The sequence below is a fragment of the Tinamus guttatus genome, unplaced genomic scaffold (genome assembly GCF_059628265.1).
Source record: "Tinamus guttatus ecotype Peru unplaced genomic scaffold, ASM5962826v1 Tinamus_guttatus_pri_ptg000043l, whole genome shotgun sequence".
In the NCBI taxonomy this organism is placed as follows: Eukaryota; Metazoa; Chordata; class Aves; order Tinamiformes; family Tinamidae; genus Tinamus; species Tinamus guttatus.
Window position 1 is genome coordinate 459,421 of NW_028288577.1, and position 18,607 is coordinate 478,027.

Consider the following 18,607-nt stretch of genomic DNA (forward strand, 5'->3'; position numbering starts at 1 on the left):
AAGCGGCGGCGGCGGCGGCGGCTCAACATGGCAGCGCCGAGCGGCCGCTTCCGCTAACCTCCGGGCTGCACCACTGCGGCCCGCGGGGGGGAGCGGCGCGGGGCCGGCCCGCCGCGGCCCCGCCGGCCCGCGCCGCCGCCGCGCCGCCCCCGGCACCTCCCGCGGGGCGGCGGCCTCGGCTCGGCGCGGCGGGCGCGGCGCGGCGGGCGGCGGCGGCGGCGGCGCGAGGGCGGCGGCGCGGCCGCCCCCCCCCGCGGGGCCCGCAATGGGCCGCTCCCGCGCTGGGGAAGCCGAGCCCGAGCGCTGGCGAGAGAAGATGGAGGAGCGCGGCCGGCCGCGCGCCCGCCCGCCCGCCGAGAGGGCGGCCCCGCCGCCGCAGCCGCGCCGGGGGCGGGAGGCGAGGCCCGGCCCGGCCCGGCCCGGCGGCACCCGCCTCCCCGCAGCCGCCTCCCCCGCAGCCGCCGCCGCCGCCGCCTCCCGCGGGGCCTCCCCCGGCCCTGCCCCGCGGCTGCTCCCGCCGCCTCGCGCCCCGCGGCGGCAGCTCCCGCCTGGCGCGAGGCGCCTCAGGGGGAGCCGCGCGAGGCCCCTCTCTCCGTTTTCCCCCCATAGAAGTGCCGGTGCTGCGGGCACAACGCGGCAGCAGCCCCCAAAGCACCGGTGCTGCGGGCACAACGCGGCAGCAGCCCCGAAAGTGCCAGTGCTGCGGGCACAACGCGGCAACGCAGCGGGTCCGGGCCGCCCACAGGGCGCGCGAGGACGGGGAGGTCGTGCTGCTCCTCCGTGCACTCGACCTCGGCTTGTGGCCGCCGGGCTCCCCTCAGTGCTTCCTCACCGGGCAGCCTGGGGCTTCTTTCTGCCTTTCCCCGTTTTTTTCCACCAAGTGTTAAGTTACACGTAGTGAAAGAGGCCGCAGCCCCACGCTCATCGCTGCCGCCTTCGCGCTGACCCCAGCCTTGCACAACGCGAGCGCTGCCGCTCCGGCGTCACCCCCGCCGGGCTTTCGCACGTCTTAGGATATCCGATATCGTTTGTTTTCCTTAAAACCCTGGCACTCCGTCAAGCGGTTGCATGAAAATCTGCTTGCGTTTAAAACACACACAAAAAGTGATTTCAGAGGAAAGTCTGAAGTGCGTGCGCTCGAGGGCTGCGCTCCCGGGAGGGCTCTGGAGCCACTTCAAAAGCGCCCGAGGGCTGGGGTGCCCGTGGAGGCCGGGGAGGCTGACTCATCCCTGACCACACGGGCGGCCGCATGACGGGGCCGGCCGCGCTGCGGCCGCTCGCGCCGCTCGCCGCCGGGACGGGAAGGGCATGGGGATGGCGGGAGAGCCCTCGCGGAGCCGCCTTGGGGCAGGAACGCAGCCAGCGGCCGCGGGAGGCCTGGGGAGCCTCGAGCCGCGCGGCGGCCGTCGAGGATCGCGCGTGGAGCGGCAGCCCCGGCGCGGCGCGTTCCCGGCTCTTGACTTCCTTGCACGGTTTGCACTCGTGCCCGGTGCCGCACACGGGGCAGAGCAGCCCCTTCCTACCCGCGTGTGCAGTTTCAAAGAGCGCTTTTTCCCCTGCCCTTTACTCTGTCTCCTGCTGCCCCGCAGAACAGGAGTTGCAGAAAAGCCAAGGGAAAAACAGCCCCTTGGTGCCGATGGGAGACGCCTGCTGCTCCCGGTTGTTTTCCTCCTGGCAGGTCAGTGATTTCGGTGAACGCTTTATTAATACAGCCTTGGCGGAGTTCCTCTTTGTCCGGGGCTTGCGCTCGCGGTGAGCGACGCTAAGAGAACTACCCGCGTGTATCACTGAGTCATCGAAGAAATCCCGACGAGCACGGAGGACGCTCGCCGCGATGCGCTTCTTGTTTTTGCGATTAAAGAACCAAGACGGGGGAAAAACTTTCAGGAACAAAGTTGAGGGGAGGATTCAGAGCTGTCTTACAGAAGATGAGAGGGAAATGGAGCACACGAGTGCGCTTTCCCTTTGAACCGGGGCATCCGAGCCCTCTGGGAGAGGATGTACCACAGAGCAGCAAAGTCCCGCTGCAAACCTGCTGCATCCCGCTTTGAGGAAGCGATTCCGGGAAGAAAAGCTGCGCTCGCAGCGCGGGGATCCCAGCTGCTGCAGATGCTCCCCGCGGGGGGCCGGCGTTTGCTGGAGCCGCACGCATGCAGGGCAAGCCCGTGCCAAGCCCGGCGAGCCTTCCCCTCCCCAGCGCTGCAGCTGGAGGCGCGGAAAGCCGCAGCGCTGGCGAGCGCGTGTTTACACTGCGCGTGCCCCCGAGCGGGGTAAACACGCTCGGCTGTGCGAACCCGCGGCGCCGGCACGGCAGCGGCGCGCGGCCGGGCCCGCGGAACAGGTGGCTGCTTCGCCCGCGCCGCGCGGCCGCGGCCTCCCTGGGCGCGCGGGGGTTAACGGAGCAGCTGGCTGCGCGGGCGCCATTAGGGCGTCCCGGCCGCGCAGGGAGGCAGCGCGGCCGCACGCAGCCCCGCGGGACGCGGCACCGCAACCGCCGGCCCCACCGCGCGCCCGAGCTGCCGAACCGCGGCCAGCACCTGCACCGCGCTGCCCGTCCGCCCCATGCCCATGCGTGCAGAGCGCGGGGGGTCCCGCGTGGCCGCGGGAGCGCGATGCCGTGCTGCCCGCTGCACCCGGGGCGCTGGCGCTGCAGGGACGTGCCGCGTTCCCCCGGCCGCTCGCCGAGGCGCCGCGCTCTGATTTCACTCCGCGAGCATGTGCTGGCGCGGCTAAGAATAGCAGATGTTGTCAAATATTTCGCTGTAGAGGAAACCCTCCTGCGCGCGCCGCGCGCCCGGAGCGCTGCAGCCCGCAAGCGAGGCGAGTGCCCGCTCCGGGGCTCCTCTCGGCCCCGCCGCCTCCCTCTCCCGGTGCCGTGCCTGCTCGCTTTCCCTTTGCAGCATCCGCTTCCCTTTCCGAGGGAGCGGGGATGCTGAGGAGGCTCCGTATCCAGCTGTCCCGCTCGGGGTGGTGAGTGGCACCGGGCACAGCCCGACTGCTCCATGCGCTGCGCAGGGGACGCCAGCCGCTCCGTGTGCCGCCTCGGGAAGAGGCGCCAGCAGCGCCGCTCCGGGCCCGCAGCCGCTGCGTGTGGAGCCCGCACGTGCCAAACGGCGACGCGCCGCAGCTCCCGCAACAAGCGCTTGCTGGTGGCCATGGGGGCTGCAGGGGGGCCTGTGGCCATGCACCCGTGCAGCACGAGCGCTGCTGGGGAGGCCCGCGGTGGCCGCCCGCCTGCCGAGCGCGTCGAGGGCTCGCCCTGCTCCGCTGCACCTGCTCCCGCCGCAATCCCTCCCTCCTTCTGATGTCCCGCGGATCCCAGTGCCGTCTCCCAACGGATTCGCTGCTCCTCAGCAGCGCCAGCGGCCGCGGGCCGGCTCCCATCCCACTGGGCCTCGCGGCCGCCTGCCCGTGCGGGAGATGCCGCCGCGCTTCCTGCCGGCTCCCGGGAACGCTGCCAGCGGCAGGAGGAGCGGCGCTATGTTTAGCCCCGCGCCCCGGGGCAGCAGCACTATCTCTTCCCGCTGCCTGGCGCGTGCTAATCTGCGCCCGGCACCCGGTGCGTGCGGAACTCTTGCGGGTATCAGTGCCGCGGCAGCCGCTGCGCCCGGCGCTGGCGGGAGGGATCCCGGGATGCTCCAGAGCAGCGGCAAACGCCGCAGAGCGGCACTGGCATCGCCTGGCGCTGCCAATCGCCCTCCATCAGCATCGAGATGCGCTTCCGCCCTGCAGCTGCACACGTGCGTGCTGGATAAAAACACATGTCCAGAAATCTCTGGTTTCCAAACTGTGGTTTTCCAGCAGAGCATCCCTGGCTGCACTCGAGCGCCGCGGGAGCGGAGAAGCCCCTCTTCCCTCACGGTCTGGTAAATGGGCCGCGCTCCTCGCGGTGATTCCCAGGCCGCGCGGCGCCGGGTGTCCGCGCTGCCGCAGCAGGCACGCCAGCGCGACCGCTGAATTAGAGCGGCAGAGCCAACGAGGAAATCCAGCGCTAATCCCTAATCTGCCACCAGGACGCAAAGCCCCGGAGCGGCTGCCTCCCCCCGTGTCCGCAGCACGGGGCGGATGCTGCTCCCGGCCCCGCGGAGCCGCGCGGGATTCCGGCCGTGCCGCTCCCGCCCGAGGGGCGGCTTCTCCTCAGGCCCAGGCAGGCTGGGGGGTTGATCTCCTTGGGAAGTTCCGGATTTTCCCCAATAACGGATGCTCGCCTGCCTGGCCATGGAGCGCCCCGCGCAGCGAGCGGGATTAGCGCAGGGCACATCCGTGCCGGCCTGCTGCCCGCCTCCCGGGGCCCGTGGGCAGCACCCAGTTAAGGGAATATCACCCCCTTCTCCATGCTGGGAAAGGGCCTGCAGCCCGGCCCGGAGGTCCCCGCGCACTCTGCCGGCGACCGCTGCAGACTGCGGAACCCACCAGCACCCTTGGGTGCCCTAGTGCATCCTAGTGCACCCTCGTGCGTCCTAGAGTGTCCTAGTGTGTCTTTGTGTGCCCTTGTGTGCCCTAGTGCGTCCTGGTGTGCCCTAGTCCACCTCTGTGCATCCCAGTGCACCTTCGTGCGTCCTAGGGTGTCCTAGTGCGTCTTTGCGTGCCCTTGTGTGCCCTAGTGCACCCTAGTGCGCCCTAGTGCGTCCTTGTGTGCCCTAGTCACCTCTGTGTGTCCCAGTGCACCCTTGTGCGTCCTGTGCGCCCCTGTGTGCCCCTTTGCGCCTGCCTCCTGCACCAGTTGCTCCCGCGCGGGGGTTACTGCCCGCGGCCGCGCTCCGCTCTTCGCTGCGAGGCGTTGGGATTAAAGCGCTACCCGTCGCCACGGCCACTCGCAACGCAGCTCGAGGCGCCGGAGCGGAGCCGGAGCGGAGCTGGACACCGGAGAGTCCCGGCGCGGAGGGACGGGGCTGCCCTGCGGCAACGGCTCCGCGGGGACCTCACGGGAAGGGGCAGTCAAATGAGCCCGGGGCAGCGAAGAGGAAGGTTTTACTAGAGCCTCTCAAGCCAGCTTGAAACAGCAGCAAAAGAATCACCAGAAACCCCCTGTGGTTGGAGCTTGTCGAGCGCCGCAGCGACGGCCCCGCTGCTCGAGCGCCATCATTTCGCGTGGGAAATGGGTGCCTATAAAACACTGCACCTGCAGCACGGCTCCGTAGCCAACTCACAAACACAGAGCTAGCTTAGGGGATGAATGAGCACCATTAAAATACAGGGTAATTACTGGGGTGAACAATGACCTCCTCAGCTCTCTAATGATTACACAAATTAGTGCATAAAATTATTTTAATAGCAGCACAACTGTTGCACATACATCCAGCGCTCTGATTCGGAGTGGATGAGCAGGAGGGAGCACAGAGACCAGTTCATGAACGAGGCCTAAACCACACGGGACACGATACATGAGATTCCGCCACACTGAAAAGCAAAATCTAGAAATTTTACAAGTTTTCTATACACTTTAAAACAAGCAAATAAGACCCTTTGAAGTGAAAACCTTCCAAGGAATTAGGCTCTGTCTCCACTGATGTGATAAAACCCACCAGGATATGAAGATTTTATTCTTCATTTGATAACAGCTGCCCCCAGCACAAGCAGGAGCATTCTGGATCATCGGTCACCTGTGTGAGTTACCTACGGGTCTGAGGTGCCAGGGTCTGTCCCTTCATCAGCAACAAATCTCAAGCTCCAACTAATAACTCAATTAATAGGAGGCTGCTCTTCTAAAGCAGAAGTCTTGATTAAAAAGAAAAAAAAAGTGTCAAAACTGTGGTTTCTAGGAGAAACCACAAGCTTTCTAACTGTTTCTATTTCAGTGCTGACTTGGGGTTTATTGACTGCTGCACTGTCAGAAGGTGCGATCAGAACAGCCCTGCAGCTCAGGTGCCCCTGCCCCTGCAGCCACGGGGATTTCGAGCCTCTTCACCTCACAGATTCTCCCCATTTCATTTTCTTTGGAGTCAATGAAGTCTTAAAAACACCGAGTTTGGGGAGCGTTAGAATGCCTGTATAAAGGGACACTTTCTGGCTCGGTTTTGAAATGGTACCACACTAACATCGCCTTCTGGGAACATCTGCTAACAGAGCACCTAGCAAACTCCTGGCTTCCTTCCCCTGGAACCTGTTTTTACTAATTTATGTAAAACGTTGAAGTAAATTTGAAATGTTTTACCCAACAGCTATAGCTGCCTAAGCCAGTGACTTGCAACACCCGTGCCTGGAAGGCGCCTTCCCCGGCGGAGCGGGGCCGTGCGGGGCCGCGGCGTCCGCGCGCGCGGCTCTTCCTACGAGCGCGGCTCGCGGCAGCCCCGGGCGCAAAGTGCATGAACCCGAGATGGGGCATAATTAAAAAGCAGGACCGCGTTCCAAGGAGGAAGTCATGCAGCTGCCTCACCTCTTCCTAATGCAGCACCAGCGTCATGTAGATTTTTACCTGAGATTCTCAGCTAATCATGTTAAACTCCTTTATGGCAGTCAGAAAACAGCTTACAGACTGTTAGCAGTGCTGGCCTCTGTCGATGAATATTTTAAAGGCGGCACTTGGGGAAGTGCCTTGATTAACTCCCGTTAAGTGGTTTTGGTTTTCTCTCTAGGCCGTCAGCTGCATGTTTGGCTATGAAGAGCACAAGGGCCACAGAAAGCATTTTGCAGGAAATAGCTCTGAAACAAACCAAAGCTCTGCGCTGCAAACTGTTTTATTACAGAATCTCAAAATCCTTTACCAACATTCATGCTGTAACACCACGGTGAAGCACATCTTGTGCCCATCACACACAGCAAAATTTCGAGTCGGCGGGACCTGTTTGCCTCACATCGATGGCTTGTGGCAGATGAACAGAAGAGCCAAGCGGAGCAGCAGGTCCTTTATCCTCTCTTCCACGTGACGAGCCAAAACGGGAGAAATGACTGCGGAATGACTCCGTTTTCCACAAGGAACCGAAAGGCAGCGCTCCTGCTTGACCGAGGGGATTAGTGGCCTCCTGCTTCAGAGGGGCGACGTGCACCGGATAAGGACTCAAAGCCCTCGTTTGCGCCAAGGTGAAACGTCCGCATCGCCAACGCAGCGGGGGTGGCTGCAGGCGGCCTGCACCCCGCAGCAGCGCGGCAGGGAATTGAGCGCAGCGGTCGCTCGGCCGCGAGCCCCAGACCGCGAGCACCGGTCCCTCTCCGCACAGCTCGGCTCCCTCCGCAGCAGCAGCGCGTCCTGCCGGGAGCCTCGCTCACACCTGCGGCGCCGCAGCTCCCCCGCGCTGCCCTTCCTCCTCTGGGATGAGCTGAACCAGCCCGTGCATCGGCATTTGGCTCATTAACTAACTCCTGATGGCCCAGCACGAGCGGCTGGGCAGCAGCTTCCCGTAGAGAACCCGAATCCCCTATTTTGCACACAAGACCACGCAGCCCCCTCCCTTCACAGGCTCCAGCACCCCTGCCCTCCTCCTCCTCCTCCTCCTCTCCTGGTCCAGCCTGTGTGCAGGCAGGAGCTGCCTGCTCTCAGCTTAGGCAAATAACTCTTTTCAGGTCCCCCTTGCAGAACAAGTTCTGCTTCCCTGCACGTCCCAGAGCAGGTGCGTGGCTGCCTGCTCTAGCACAGCACTCTGGATGCCGCTAACCGGGACCGCACAGACACCCCAAAGCTTTGAGAACTTTGAGCGGTCTGAGGCTGCTTTTCCCCTGCTTTAATAGCAGGTACCCGCACGGCTCCCGTCCCGCTGCAGGATGCGCTGCCTGCACCCACGCAGGAGCCAGCGCTCCTGCTCCTTTCCAGGCCTTTTCCAGCTGGCAGATCCCCATGGCTCCGGAGCACCCAAACTAAGGCAGTGCTGTGACTAACAGCCTTCATTGTCCTCCCCGCAAAGCCCTGCTTCTACTTCCTACTCACACTGGCATCAGCTTTGGCAAAAAATACATCTCTTTATATATATATATATATATTTATATGTACACACACACACCCCTGTGGCAATATAGTATTTCTGCAAGGGGATACCCTTTTGTAACAAATGATTCCATTTGTCACCGTATACAAGTGCTACACGTGCCAGCACGCTGCATTTCAACCCTCAATCTGCACATCTCACCCCAAGCACGAGTGCAGGATTCCAACCTGGACATTCAGCCATCCCGGCCTGCTCCATTCCGGAGGCTCTTTCCCTGGCACGCAGCAGCAGCAGCCTACAGGGCTGCCTGTGAAAACCAAGAGCACATATTTATACAGCTACCCCACTTAACCATTAATGTAACCCCCCACACTGAGTCTGCTTATTAGAGATTCTTCTATTCAAGTGCTGATTATTAATTCACTGTAAATTTAACCCATATCCAAACATAAGCAGCTATTTCATCAACGAAGTGGTAATATTTGTGTACTTAAGGTGTTTATATAACTCCTACCCTTGATAGCCCAGGCTCGAGCTGAGCAAATGAGTGATATTACTACCTGCCACCTACACGATGCAGTAATGGTTTAATGATTAGGGCTGGGTGACCTACTGCCCACAACCCCGTTCCTCGATAACCTGCACTCACCTCCTGCGCGCGGCGAGCCCACCGCCCCGGGGACGCGCGCACCGAGGAACCTTCCACCCACATCACTCCATCAGGCTTTTTGTTTCTCCCCTCTTACATAACCAACGAGCCTGCTCCATCCTATGCTTTTTAATTTGTAATCTCTTTAGAAGAGCTTTGATGCCAATAACATTAGAGCATCCTCTTTTAAAAGCCATTAAAATTTATTCTTCCCATCCACCTAGTCTTGTGATTAATTCTGCCCATCTCCTTGACTTTAAGACGACTGAACTGATACTCAGACATCAACCCCTTCTGCGAAATAGTCTTTGCCGAAAAATGAACTCTTTCGTCTGAACACTTTCAAAATTTAATGCTACATTTCCTCAGGGAAAGCAGTCAAAGGTTAAGATTCTTATCAACAAATAATGACAACCATGCATGTTTTTTTAAAAATTTTATTTGTTAAAGAAAAAAGGCAATAGCCAATTGAAAACCTACTTAATCTTTAACTCCAATTTTGACTTTAAATTTAGAGAAACAACTTATTGATTTACTTTTTATTTTTTTTAAACAACCCCCCCTTTTCCCCTTTAATGTTTACCATCTACTCGTGCTGAATCCTTCCAAGGAGATTGCTCCAGCGTACCTCTCCAGGTCCTCGCTTTGCTCCTTTTACCAAAAAATGAAAAACTCCATCGCGCATCTTAAGGGCTCCAATCGTCAAAAATAGGAAAAAAAAAAATTCTTTGGAATAGCCAATTGAGTTGAATAAAAAAATATCCACACGAATGCGGTTTGGTTGGGGCAGGAATCCACTCCTATGTTCCTGGTAATTTGATCCCGCTCCATGAATCCTTGTAATTCAGCCTCCCTATCCTATCCACATTATGATTTGAATCCAATGATCCAGCTCCAAGGATTGGGATCCAGTGAGCCCTCTCCAATCCAAACCTTTATAACCAGCAAAACCAAAAAAGAGGAGGCAAAAAGTTAGATACTGTAATGAAAAAATAGGATTCTGGGGAATGATCAGTTATGTTTGCCATCAATTAATAAAGATGTACATTAATAACTATCAATTCCCCAAAACAAACTTTTGAATGGTGATGCTCAGATAATTTCTAGAAATGTTAATTATTATTTGGAGGAAACATTGTAATATTTACATATGTCAACTGAAAATGCCAACATTGCTTGTACGGTGGTAAACTACAGGTTTTGTGGTTGCAAAAAATGTTTATGAAATCAGGAAAGTTTACTGCTAAAGCTATCCGCCTACTGTATGTCTAAACTATAGCTAGTACTCCCGTCTGGAAGGTAACAAAATTAACTAACTGAAGTTTTCAAACATACTGGTGAGTCAATTCTGAATTAGTCTGAGGGGAAGGGCTGAGACTTAAGAAATTATTCCCATCTATGTTTTCTATTTTGCTTTCATTCTGGTACTTTAAAAAAAATGAAATAGCAACGCTGTATCAGTCACACAGAGGACATGCAGACTTTAGCAGTATTGATATTATACTCTATCTGATTTGAAGATATCCTTTATCTACAAGTGTACAAATACTACATAACATTAACACTTGTAACCAAATGCTGCATGACAAAGTACACCAGCACTCCCACCCCGTCCCAGTTTATTCCTTTAAAAAACGAGAATGGAATAAAGAATTACAAAAGCAAGTATTTAGCCACAATTGCCCAAAAAATGTTCTTAAAGGAAAGAGCAATTGTAGTCTGCAATAACTAAAACATGCCTGAAGTGACAAGTAGGTGCATGTACTCAATTAACCTGTCTCTCAGTATAAGGTCAATACTGCCAATTTCATCTGTGACAATAGCACTTGGAGTCATACCATTGCCTCCATTTTTGATCTGATCCTCCTCAATCCTCCTTTTGACAATCCTAAAATGATTGACATGTGCTCCACAATCCTTTAATCCAAAGCATTCTTAATCCATCTCTTCAGATATGTCTACAGAAAGACACACGAAAAGGCAAGATAAAATATAAGATCCCCCAGAAGAGACAAGTTAGCCACAAACATCCCAACATCCCCAGCTTGTATAAGCCATAGCCGAACACTGAGACATTTACACAGCAATACCACAGTTTGAAGAATGTTGGTATGTAACTATAACTAAATTGGAACAGCCCTGACTGACATCAATTAAAATACAGTTTACCAAAGACATGGGGGGAATGTTGATGTTAAGGAGCAAATACTCACTAGGGATTTTACACAAGAATGCAATTCAACACTTCAGCCAATTTGAATAAAACAGTTTGAATTAAAAAAAAAAGAAAAAGAAAAAAAAAGGAAAAAAGAGACTGTACTGAGTAAAGGAAAACTGTGTACAACATGGGGTTCTACAAAAAGATCATTGCTAGTGATCATTTATGTACGAGAACGGGATCTGCTGTGACGGGGAGAGTAGCGTGGAGATCCTCTGCTTCTTCTTGGGGAATAACTGCGGCTTCTGCTGTTGCTTCGACTACGGCTTCTGCTACGACTACGGCTGCGTGACCGAGATCTTCCATAGCTTGGACTTCTTGGACCATCAACTTTAACACGGATGTAGGCAGTTTCTCCCTATTGAATAGACAGAACTTTCGATTGCAGGGTCTAGGCTTTAGGGCCATTGTTTTAGGCATGCTGACAGATCCAAGATACTGTTTATCAAAGCACAGAAACAGACATCAAGTCTTCGAAGCCTAGTTAACAATAAACTGGCTACGGGCTTAGGTTGGGTGCTCTGTGTGTTAATACGATGGCAACCACACGTCCTTACCTTCAAATCCCATCGTTAAGCCCTTTGTATCCAATTCTGGCCCCAAAATAAGCATGAAACCTACCTCATGAGATCTAAATTTAGTGTTATCCAGTTTTCGCACAGCGTAGGTCATATCTTCCTTCCGTACAAACTCCACGACACCAGTGCCATCTCGGAAAACATCAGCATAACATACATCACCTGCTTCACGCATGTGATCCTTTAAATCCTGCCAACTCCCACTTGGAGGCAGCCCTGAATAAAAAGCAATGTATTACTTTAAAGATGAACTGCATTAGCATCTCCTTTACATACGGCAGCATGTCACAGCAAGAGAGGGACTAGTTAGCAAGGAGAGAAGCTGCCTCGAGAAGCCGCTAGCACCACACAGAGCGCATCTCTTCCGGGCTACCCGAGGTGATGCTTTTGAAGAAGCCAAATGCAGAGAGTCATCACTGCCCCACAGGGAAACCGGGTACCAGGGAGCGCGCCGGAGGAAAAGTGGTTCAGCTGGAGAGAAACAACTCACCCGAGACGATGACTCTGTACTCGGAGCGCCGGGACGGGGGGCCGTATCTGCCCCGGGGGGCGCCCCCGCCGCCCCCGCCGCCGCCGCCTCTGCCGGTGCCGCGGCCGCTGCGGGGGAACTCCACGCGGAGGCGGTACCCGTCGTAGTCGTAGCCGTCCCGCCCGTACACGGCGTCCTCCGCGTCCCTGCGGGCCGCACGGGCGGTGAGCGCGGCCCGCGCCCGCCCCCCCCCGCCCTTTGTTCCCGCTTCCCGCCCGCCCCACCCCCGCCCCACGCGCGGGGGCCGCCTCGGGAAACGGTCGTGAGGGCGAGGCGGGGGCCGACCCCCCCCCCGGCCGGGAGGGGAGCGGCGCCCGCAACGGGGACACGCGTGGGGGACAGCCCCCCCCCCCCTCCCCAGGGCCTCACCGGGGGTCCTCGAACTCCACGAAGGCGAAGGGCGGCCCGCCGCGGCGGTTCTTGAGGTCGATATCGCGGATGGCGCCGTACTTGTAGAACACGTCCTCAATGTCCTTGGTGCGGATGTCGGGGGGCAGGTTCCCCACGTAGATGCGGCAGTCGTTGTTGCCGGCCGGGCCGCGGATCACGCCCCCTCCGGACATGGCAAGGTCGGCAATGGCTGCGGCGGTGGCGAGCCGGAGCTCGGCGCGCGGACGGGGCGGCGGGCGCGGGGGCCGGGCCGGGCACAGGGGAGCGCACGCACGACGCCTCCCACGGCGACCGCTTCAAAATGGCGACCGCGGCGGCCCTCGCGCTCCTCCTGCGCGCAGCGATCTCGCGCGGGACGCGGCACCACCCGCGACAGCCGAACCAGAGCGCGACCTCGCGTCTCCCTCCGCGCTCCCGCACCCCCTCTTGCGCATGCGCAGCACTGGGGAGAAAAATAGTCCCTCTATTGTTTGTCCCCGGTGGGGCCCCTAAGCGAGCGGGTCAGTCCCGGTGGCGCGGCGCTGCCGTCGGGGTTGCGCGGAGCTGGCTGCTTCCTCCGGGAGCGCCTGCGGGAAGGGTCGCGGCAACGGCGGCAGCTGTCACGGCGGCGGGCCCGCGGCGTCACTTCCGGTGCGGAGTCTACGCCAAGAAGGCCCGGCAGGGGCGGGGCGTGTCCCAGCGTGCAGCGCGCGCGGGGCCGCTTGGCGCCAAGGCGCGGGCAGCGCCCCACAGTGCACCGCGGCGGGGGGGGAGCGCCGCGGGGCTCGGCGGGGCGGGAGCGGCGGAGCGGGAAGCGGCTCACGGGGACAGGGACAGGGACAGGGACGGGGACGGGGACAGGGAGCCCCCCCGGGGCTACGGGACCGGGGCCGCCCGCATGGCGGGAGCCGGTGGGGGCGGCGCCTGCCCGCGGGGCAGCTGCGCCGCTGAGGTAAAATGGCCGCCCCGAGGGGCTCCGGGCGGAGCGCTCGGCCCCGCTTGCCCTCCTGCCTTTCGCAGGGCTGGAGTCGCGGCTTGCGGGTGGGTTTTTAGCGGCTGGTGCTGCTCTCCCCTGCCCGAGTCCGGGAGTTTTTACCTCAGCTTGCGGCAGGCCGAGCCGCTGTCCCGCTCGGGAGGGACACTTGTCTTCTAGGATAGCACGTCAAAGCCCCGGTGGTGTAACTTTGGGAGCCAAAGCAGGAGAGAATAAACAGACCTTGAAAATGCATATGCCTGGGTGTATGCTTTGTAGTCAGCTTAAACTACTAAAAGGGAGTCCAAAGAGCCTTTGGGAACAGAGGGAAGTTTAGGTCTCAGAGAGGCGTGCTTTAGGGCTAGGATCCTCAGTGACATGCTGCTGCGGGAGTGTGTGCAGCAAACCTGTGGAAATACCGTGTAGGAAATATTGCAAACCGTGCAAGAGAAGGCAGAAACAAAAGCCCTGGAGAAGAAGCAGAACGAATCAAAAAACACGGTCATCTTCACAAGGTTATAAAGTGCATAAAATCATTTTAAATACCAGTGTATTTGGTATGTCACAAAGCCCTGGAAGAACCGTTTGGGCAGTAGCTGTTACTGCTCCAACGTAACAATTGCTTACTAGTGAAGATGCCATGAGATTGCCCAAATTTCAGTTAAAAAAAAAAAAAAAGCGAAAACACTGTTGTGGCCAGTAGCTCCTCTTCGGTGTTTAAGGCTGCATTAGGACATGTGTTTTCTGACGGCCTCGTTTTCAAGAATGCTCTGCTTCTCAGAGCAATACCTGCTCTCAGAGGACACCTGAAGCGCAGCTCAGTCAGTCACACCTTGGGTATCCCCCATTTCTCCTGCTGCGGCACCTTCCGCGTTGGCACAAGTGAGTCCGCATGGTGGACTGACCACAGCAGAGGGGTAAAGAAACGTCTGAGGATGCAGAAAAACCCTTTGGGCTCCAGAGCTAATTAGGGGAATTTGAAAAATGTGTCTCTTTAGTAGTGCCTGGCATGCATGCTTCATTTGTCATGGGCTGATTAAAAATGTATATTCTTCCAGAAAAAATAACAGTCCTAATGACTTAGAAAAGTATTTGCAGTATGATGTTGTAACGTGTTTTACTATTATAAATGCCTTTCATTTCTCTCTCATGTAGGTCAAAGTACAGTAATATGTTCTGCTCTAATGATTTTTAACATTGGTGATAACTGTGTTAGATTGCTAGTGGTTTAAATAAAAGACTGTTGTTAATCATTGAAAGATGTTATAAGAAAGCCCATCTTCAAAAGTGGTGGTTTACCAAAGTATAAACTACCAACTGTCCAGGGAGTTTCTACATCTTGTGAAGAACATTACAATGTCATGACTGTGAACCAAAATATAAACTGGTGAAGCAGAGACCGTAGTACCCAGGTGGCTCTAGGGTTTACCTAGAGGTGAGTTTACTGGATGCTTCTGGTAAATATATATTTGAGCCAGCATAATTTAATGAGCTGATGTGGTCATTTGCCAAATCAGTAGAAATACTCAGTACCTATCTAAAAAACAAAATTTGAATCCCCTTCCCCCAAAACTGAGACCATATTCCTTCTGGTATAAATGCAGCTCCATCCTTTGCCAAAAAATACTCTTCATTTTTAAAAGCTTATTAAATTGCTGAAAGTTACTCTTTAAGGCATTGTAAAATAGTATTAAGTCTGTCTAGTTTGCTATAACCCCATTGCCTAATTTGTGTGTTAATAATCCTCGTAACTACTTTAAATGATTGCCTTAATTACCGTAATGAAGCGTCTCTTTATAGAATTATTGAATATTTTCTTTCTCATTACATTTTTGGTTTTTGCATTATCAACAGATAGCTTTAAAACAGTTGGATAAGCTGCAAAACATGTTTGCTTTGTCAGAGTCACTTCTGGCTTTCTGGCAAAATGTGCATGTGGAGAATCATTAAACACAGTAATTATGCAGAAAATAAATTACCAGGAGGGCAATGGCGAATAATCTTGCGGAAAGGCTGACTGCTATCCAATGTGAAGCTTTGGTTTTCAAAATGAGAGTGCCGCAAAGCCTGGCTTTCCGGTGGAGCTCCTGGATCAGCGGATCTCGCAGCCCGTGTCGGGAGCGCGCGCGCCTGCCGCACCGGTGGGATCCGCGGTTGGTTTTGGGTGCTCTTGGCCTGCTGCAGACACACTATACAGAGAAAGAGCAACAGCGCGTTGGCTTCGGCCCTTCCTGGCATCCTCGCGCTTTCCCTCCTCTCCCTGTCATTCCCAGGAGCCTTCCTGCGTGTTAGAACTTCTCAAACGCCCCTGCCAGTGCCGAAGATGGGTCTTTTTATGCAAAGATACTAAAATGCTGTGTGATACCAAAATACGTGGCTTGTGTCTTTGGAGCTGGGAGCACAAAGCCATGACCACCATGGCTCCTACCCAGCCCTCCCGGGAGCCCTGCAGCCCAAACCTTCCTGCTTCAACTACAGCAAACGGGTCCTGTCGGCTCGTCCGCTGCAGCGCAGACCCCGCCGCACGGAGCGAGGGTCAGAGCTCATTAATTACCAAAGAGACTTAAAAGACTGCAAGAATAATTCCTGCGGAGTGGGAATGGGGGGTCCCTCCAGGAATGCTGGCACAAGCTGCAGAGTCCGTGGCAGGGCCGTTTGCAGCACGGACTCTGGTCCTCTTAGGCACCTGACGACATTTCGCCGGGTTCGGCTGCTCAAAGCGTTGCACGTGCTGGGCAAACGCTCATTTTTAGGCACTCTGAATTGATGCTGCTGTTTTTTGTGCCTGCATAATAACAGCCGCGCCATTAGAGCTATCAATTGTGATGTACTCAGAAACGCGGTAATTGCAGCGTCTCCGAGGCAGCCTGGTGAATTCTCACACGGGAGCACGAAATCCAGCCTGTCGTTGCGGCCCGGCCCGGCGGATGCTGCGGAGCCGCGGGCTCTTCCCCCGCACGCTCCCGGGCTGGCTCTGAGCAACCCAGCAAGAGAAATCTATTAAATCGCCTATCTCTCTCTGTCTGGCTAATGCAATTAAATGTGTTTTGGGTTTGTTTTGACTTGTTTTGCCTTGTTTTCCTATCACTGATTTTGGTGCAGAGTCCAGCATCGCCTTTGGTTCCCACGTGCAAACATGCGGCGCTGGCAGGGCACTGACACAGAAGGAAGGTTTTAAACGAGCCCCCCAGATCTGCCTTAATTGATTTCTTTTCCCATGAAAACATTTATATTCATACTGGGCTCTGCGGGCTCCTCCTGCCCACTCTGTGCTGCTCCCGGCCTCCCGCTGTCATCAAATACTGTCGCCGTCTGCTCCGTCTCGGCGCTCCCGCTGCCTGCCGGGCGGGAGGCTCCGGCAGCCCGCGCCGCCCCGGGAAGGCCCGTGCGGGCTGCCCGTGAACGCGAAGCCCCCGCGAGGAAACGGGGATCGTGTCTGCTCGCGCGGGGCTGGTGCGCGCAGGGGCAGCACCGCGGTGCGGCCGCGGAGCGAGCGCTCACACCCTGAAATCAAAATAGAGCCTTTGGAGCAGCTTTGGTGGCACACGTGTTTTTATGCCACTCTGCGAAGGGAGGAGGATTGCGCTAAGCACATGAGCTCACGGATGTCACCCGCAGCCACTTCTTATTGTGCCGCTGCGATCGGGCAGGGCGCAGAGTTCCCGTCCGGAGCGCTATGGAAGCAGCAGCCTCGTGCAGATCCGCTGCTGCTTCTGCTGCGGCACCACGGCCCGGCACCGCGGCCCAGCACCGCGGTCCAGCACCATGGCCCAGCACCATGGCCCAGCACCGCGGCCCGGCACCGCGGCTCGGCACCGCGGCCCAGCACCGCGGCCCAGCACCGCGGTCCAGCACCATGGCCCAGCACCGCAGCCTGGCACTGCGGCCCGGCACCGCGGCCCGGCACCGCGGTCCAGCACCACGGCCCAGCACCACGGCCCGGCACCGCGGCTCGGCCCGCGCCGCTCCTGGGCTGCTGGCAGCGAAGGCGGCAGGAACAAGGGGCTGCTTTGTGGGAGGACAAACCCCCCAGGCTCCTTCCGCGGCGGATTAGGCGTGGGCAGAGCAGCCTCGAGCACTGCTTTAATTAAAACAAAATCCCCCGCGGGCTCTTAAACCCAGAGAGGTCTCGTCGACTTCAGGGACGTATAAAGTGTGTGTTTATCGATGGGGTCAACTGCTGCAGCTCTTTCCCTAGAGCCAGAGAGAGCGTTAGTGCGTGATGGACCGAGGGACACCCGGGCAGCGCGTTGCCGCCAGCTCGGACAGACAGACAGACGCCTCCGGGGCCGCTCTGCGGAGCCGCTCCTGGCTCCGGGCCGGGCAGCGCTCGCAGGGCCTATCTAGGTCACTTGGGAACTCTGCTCCCTCCAACAGAGACGGGAGAGGGAGCAGCGCAGCAGCTGAATGTGACCGGTGCAGACAGGGACAACTGGGACAACAGGACACACAGGGCAGCTGGGACAACCGGGACAGCCCAGCCAGGGACAACCAGGACAACTGGGACAGCCAGGAACAGCCAGGGCAGCTGGGACAACCAGGGAAACCAGGGCAGCCGGGATAGCAGGGACAACTAGGGCAGCCAGGACTGCCAGAACAGCTGGGGCAACGAGGACAGCGGGGCAGGGCAGGCCAGCAGCTGTGGACACACGCGTGCCCGTGCCCCGCTGGCACGGCACCGCCGCGCGGCTGTGCGCCCGCTGCCGCCTCGCCCGCAGACGGCGCTCGGCCTGCGCGCGACACCGCGCGGGGCGGCCTGCCCGGGGGATTCCAGCACCCCGCGGCTGCAATTAACAGGCAATAAATTAAATAAAGTTCCCGAATAGCTTGGTGTGGTCTGACATACACAGGTTCGACAGGACTTTTCCTTTGCTTTCCTGTGCGTGCTCCCAATCCCTCTTCCAGTTTGGGAGGGACCAGCTGGAGGCCGCCAGCTCTCCCGGTGTCCGGCTGCTCCCGGAATCCTGGCCAAGGGCTGGGGGAGCTGCAGGACTGGGATGGCTCCGGGCCCTCGCTCCGGCCGCATGCGGCCCTGCCCGGATCCGCGGCACGGCGGAGGCAGATATTTCTATGCAGGGATCCTGCGAGAAGCGCCAGCCCCTCGCAAAGCCTCGCAGAGCGCCCATGACCTGGATCCATATTAATGACGCTCGCAAGTCATTTAGTATTAAAGAGTCCTGCGCCAGCTTGCGGGCTGCGGGAGCAGCTGGGGCGGCCCGAGGGTGGGATTGTCGGGGCTGAGAAGCCCGTTTGCAGGTCAGGCAGGGGTGCACGTTCCCGGGGCCGCACTGCGCTGAGCGCGGGGCGAGAGCCTCCCCGTGCGCCGGGCAGGACTGAGCACCCCTGCAGCGCAAACGCGTCACCACCCCGGCGCGGGGAGCGCTCAGCCCCAGCCCGGGTGACGGAAGCGGGTGCTAAGGGACTGCTCGTGG

General features: G+C 57.7%; 1 protein-coding gene across 1 annotated transcript; it reads right to left on the reverse strand.

Annotated features, from left to right (window-relative positions):
• Nucleotides 1-8,929: 8,929 nt before the first annotated feature.
• SRSF1 (serine and arginine rich splicing factor 1) lies at nt 8,930-12,571 on the reverse strand. The gene is made up of 6 exons (XM_088535746.1): nt 12,203-12,571; nt 11,795-11,979; nt 11,348-11,520; nt 10,898-11,084; nt 10,347-10,466; nt 8,930-9,441 (listed from the first exon to the last, which is right to left on the reverse strand). Exons 1-5 carry the CDS (start codon nt 12,394-12,396, stop codon nt 10,444-10,446), a joined length of 762 nt encoding a protein of 253 aa, XP_088391872.1. The 5' UTR covers nt 12,397-12,571; the 3' UTR covers nt 8,930-9,441; nt 10,347-10,443.
• Nucleotides 12,572-18,607: the final 6,036 nt, after the last annotated feature.

Excerpts from the sequence above, each read along its gene's own strand:
- SRSF1 (XM_088535746.1), bottom strand. The coding sequence starts at position 12,396 with ATGTCCGGAGGGGGCGTGATCCGCGGCCCGGCCGGCAACAACGACTGC. Across the intron at positions 11,085-11,347 it reads CTAAATTTAGATCTCATGAG|GGAGAAACTGCCTACATCCG; the intron begins GTAGGTTTCATG and ends TCTATTCAATAG. Across the intron at positions 10,467-10,897 it reads TCACAGCAGATCCCGTTCTC|ACATATCTGAAGAGATGGAT; the intron begins GTACATAAATGA and ends GTCTTTCTGTAG.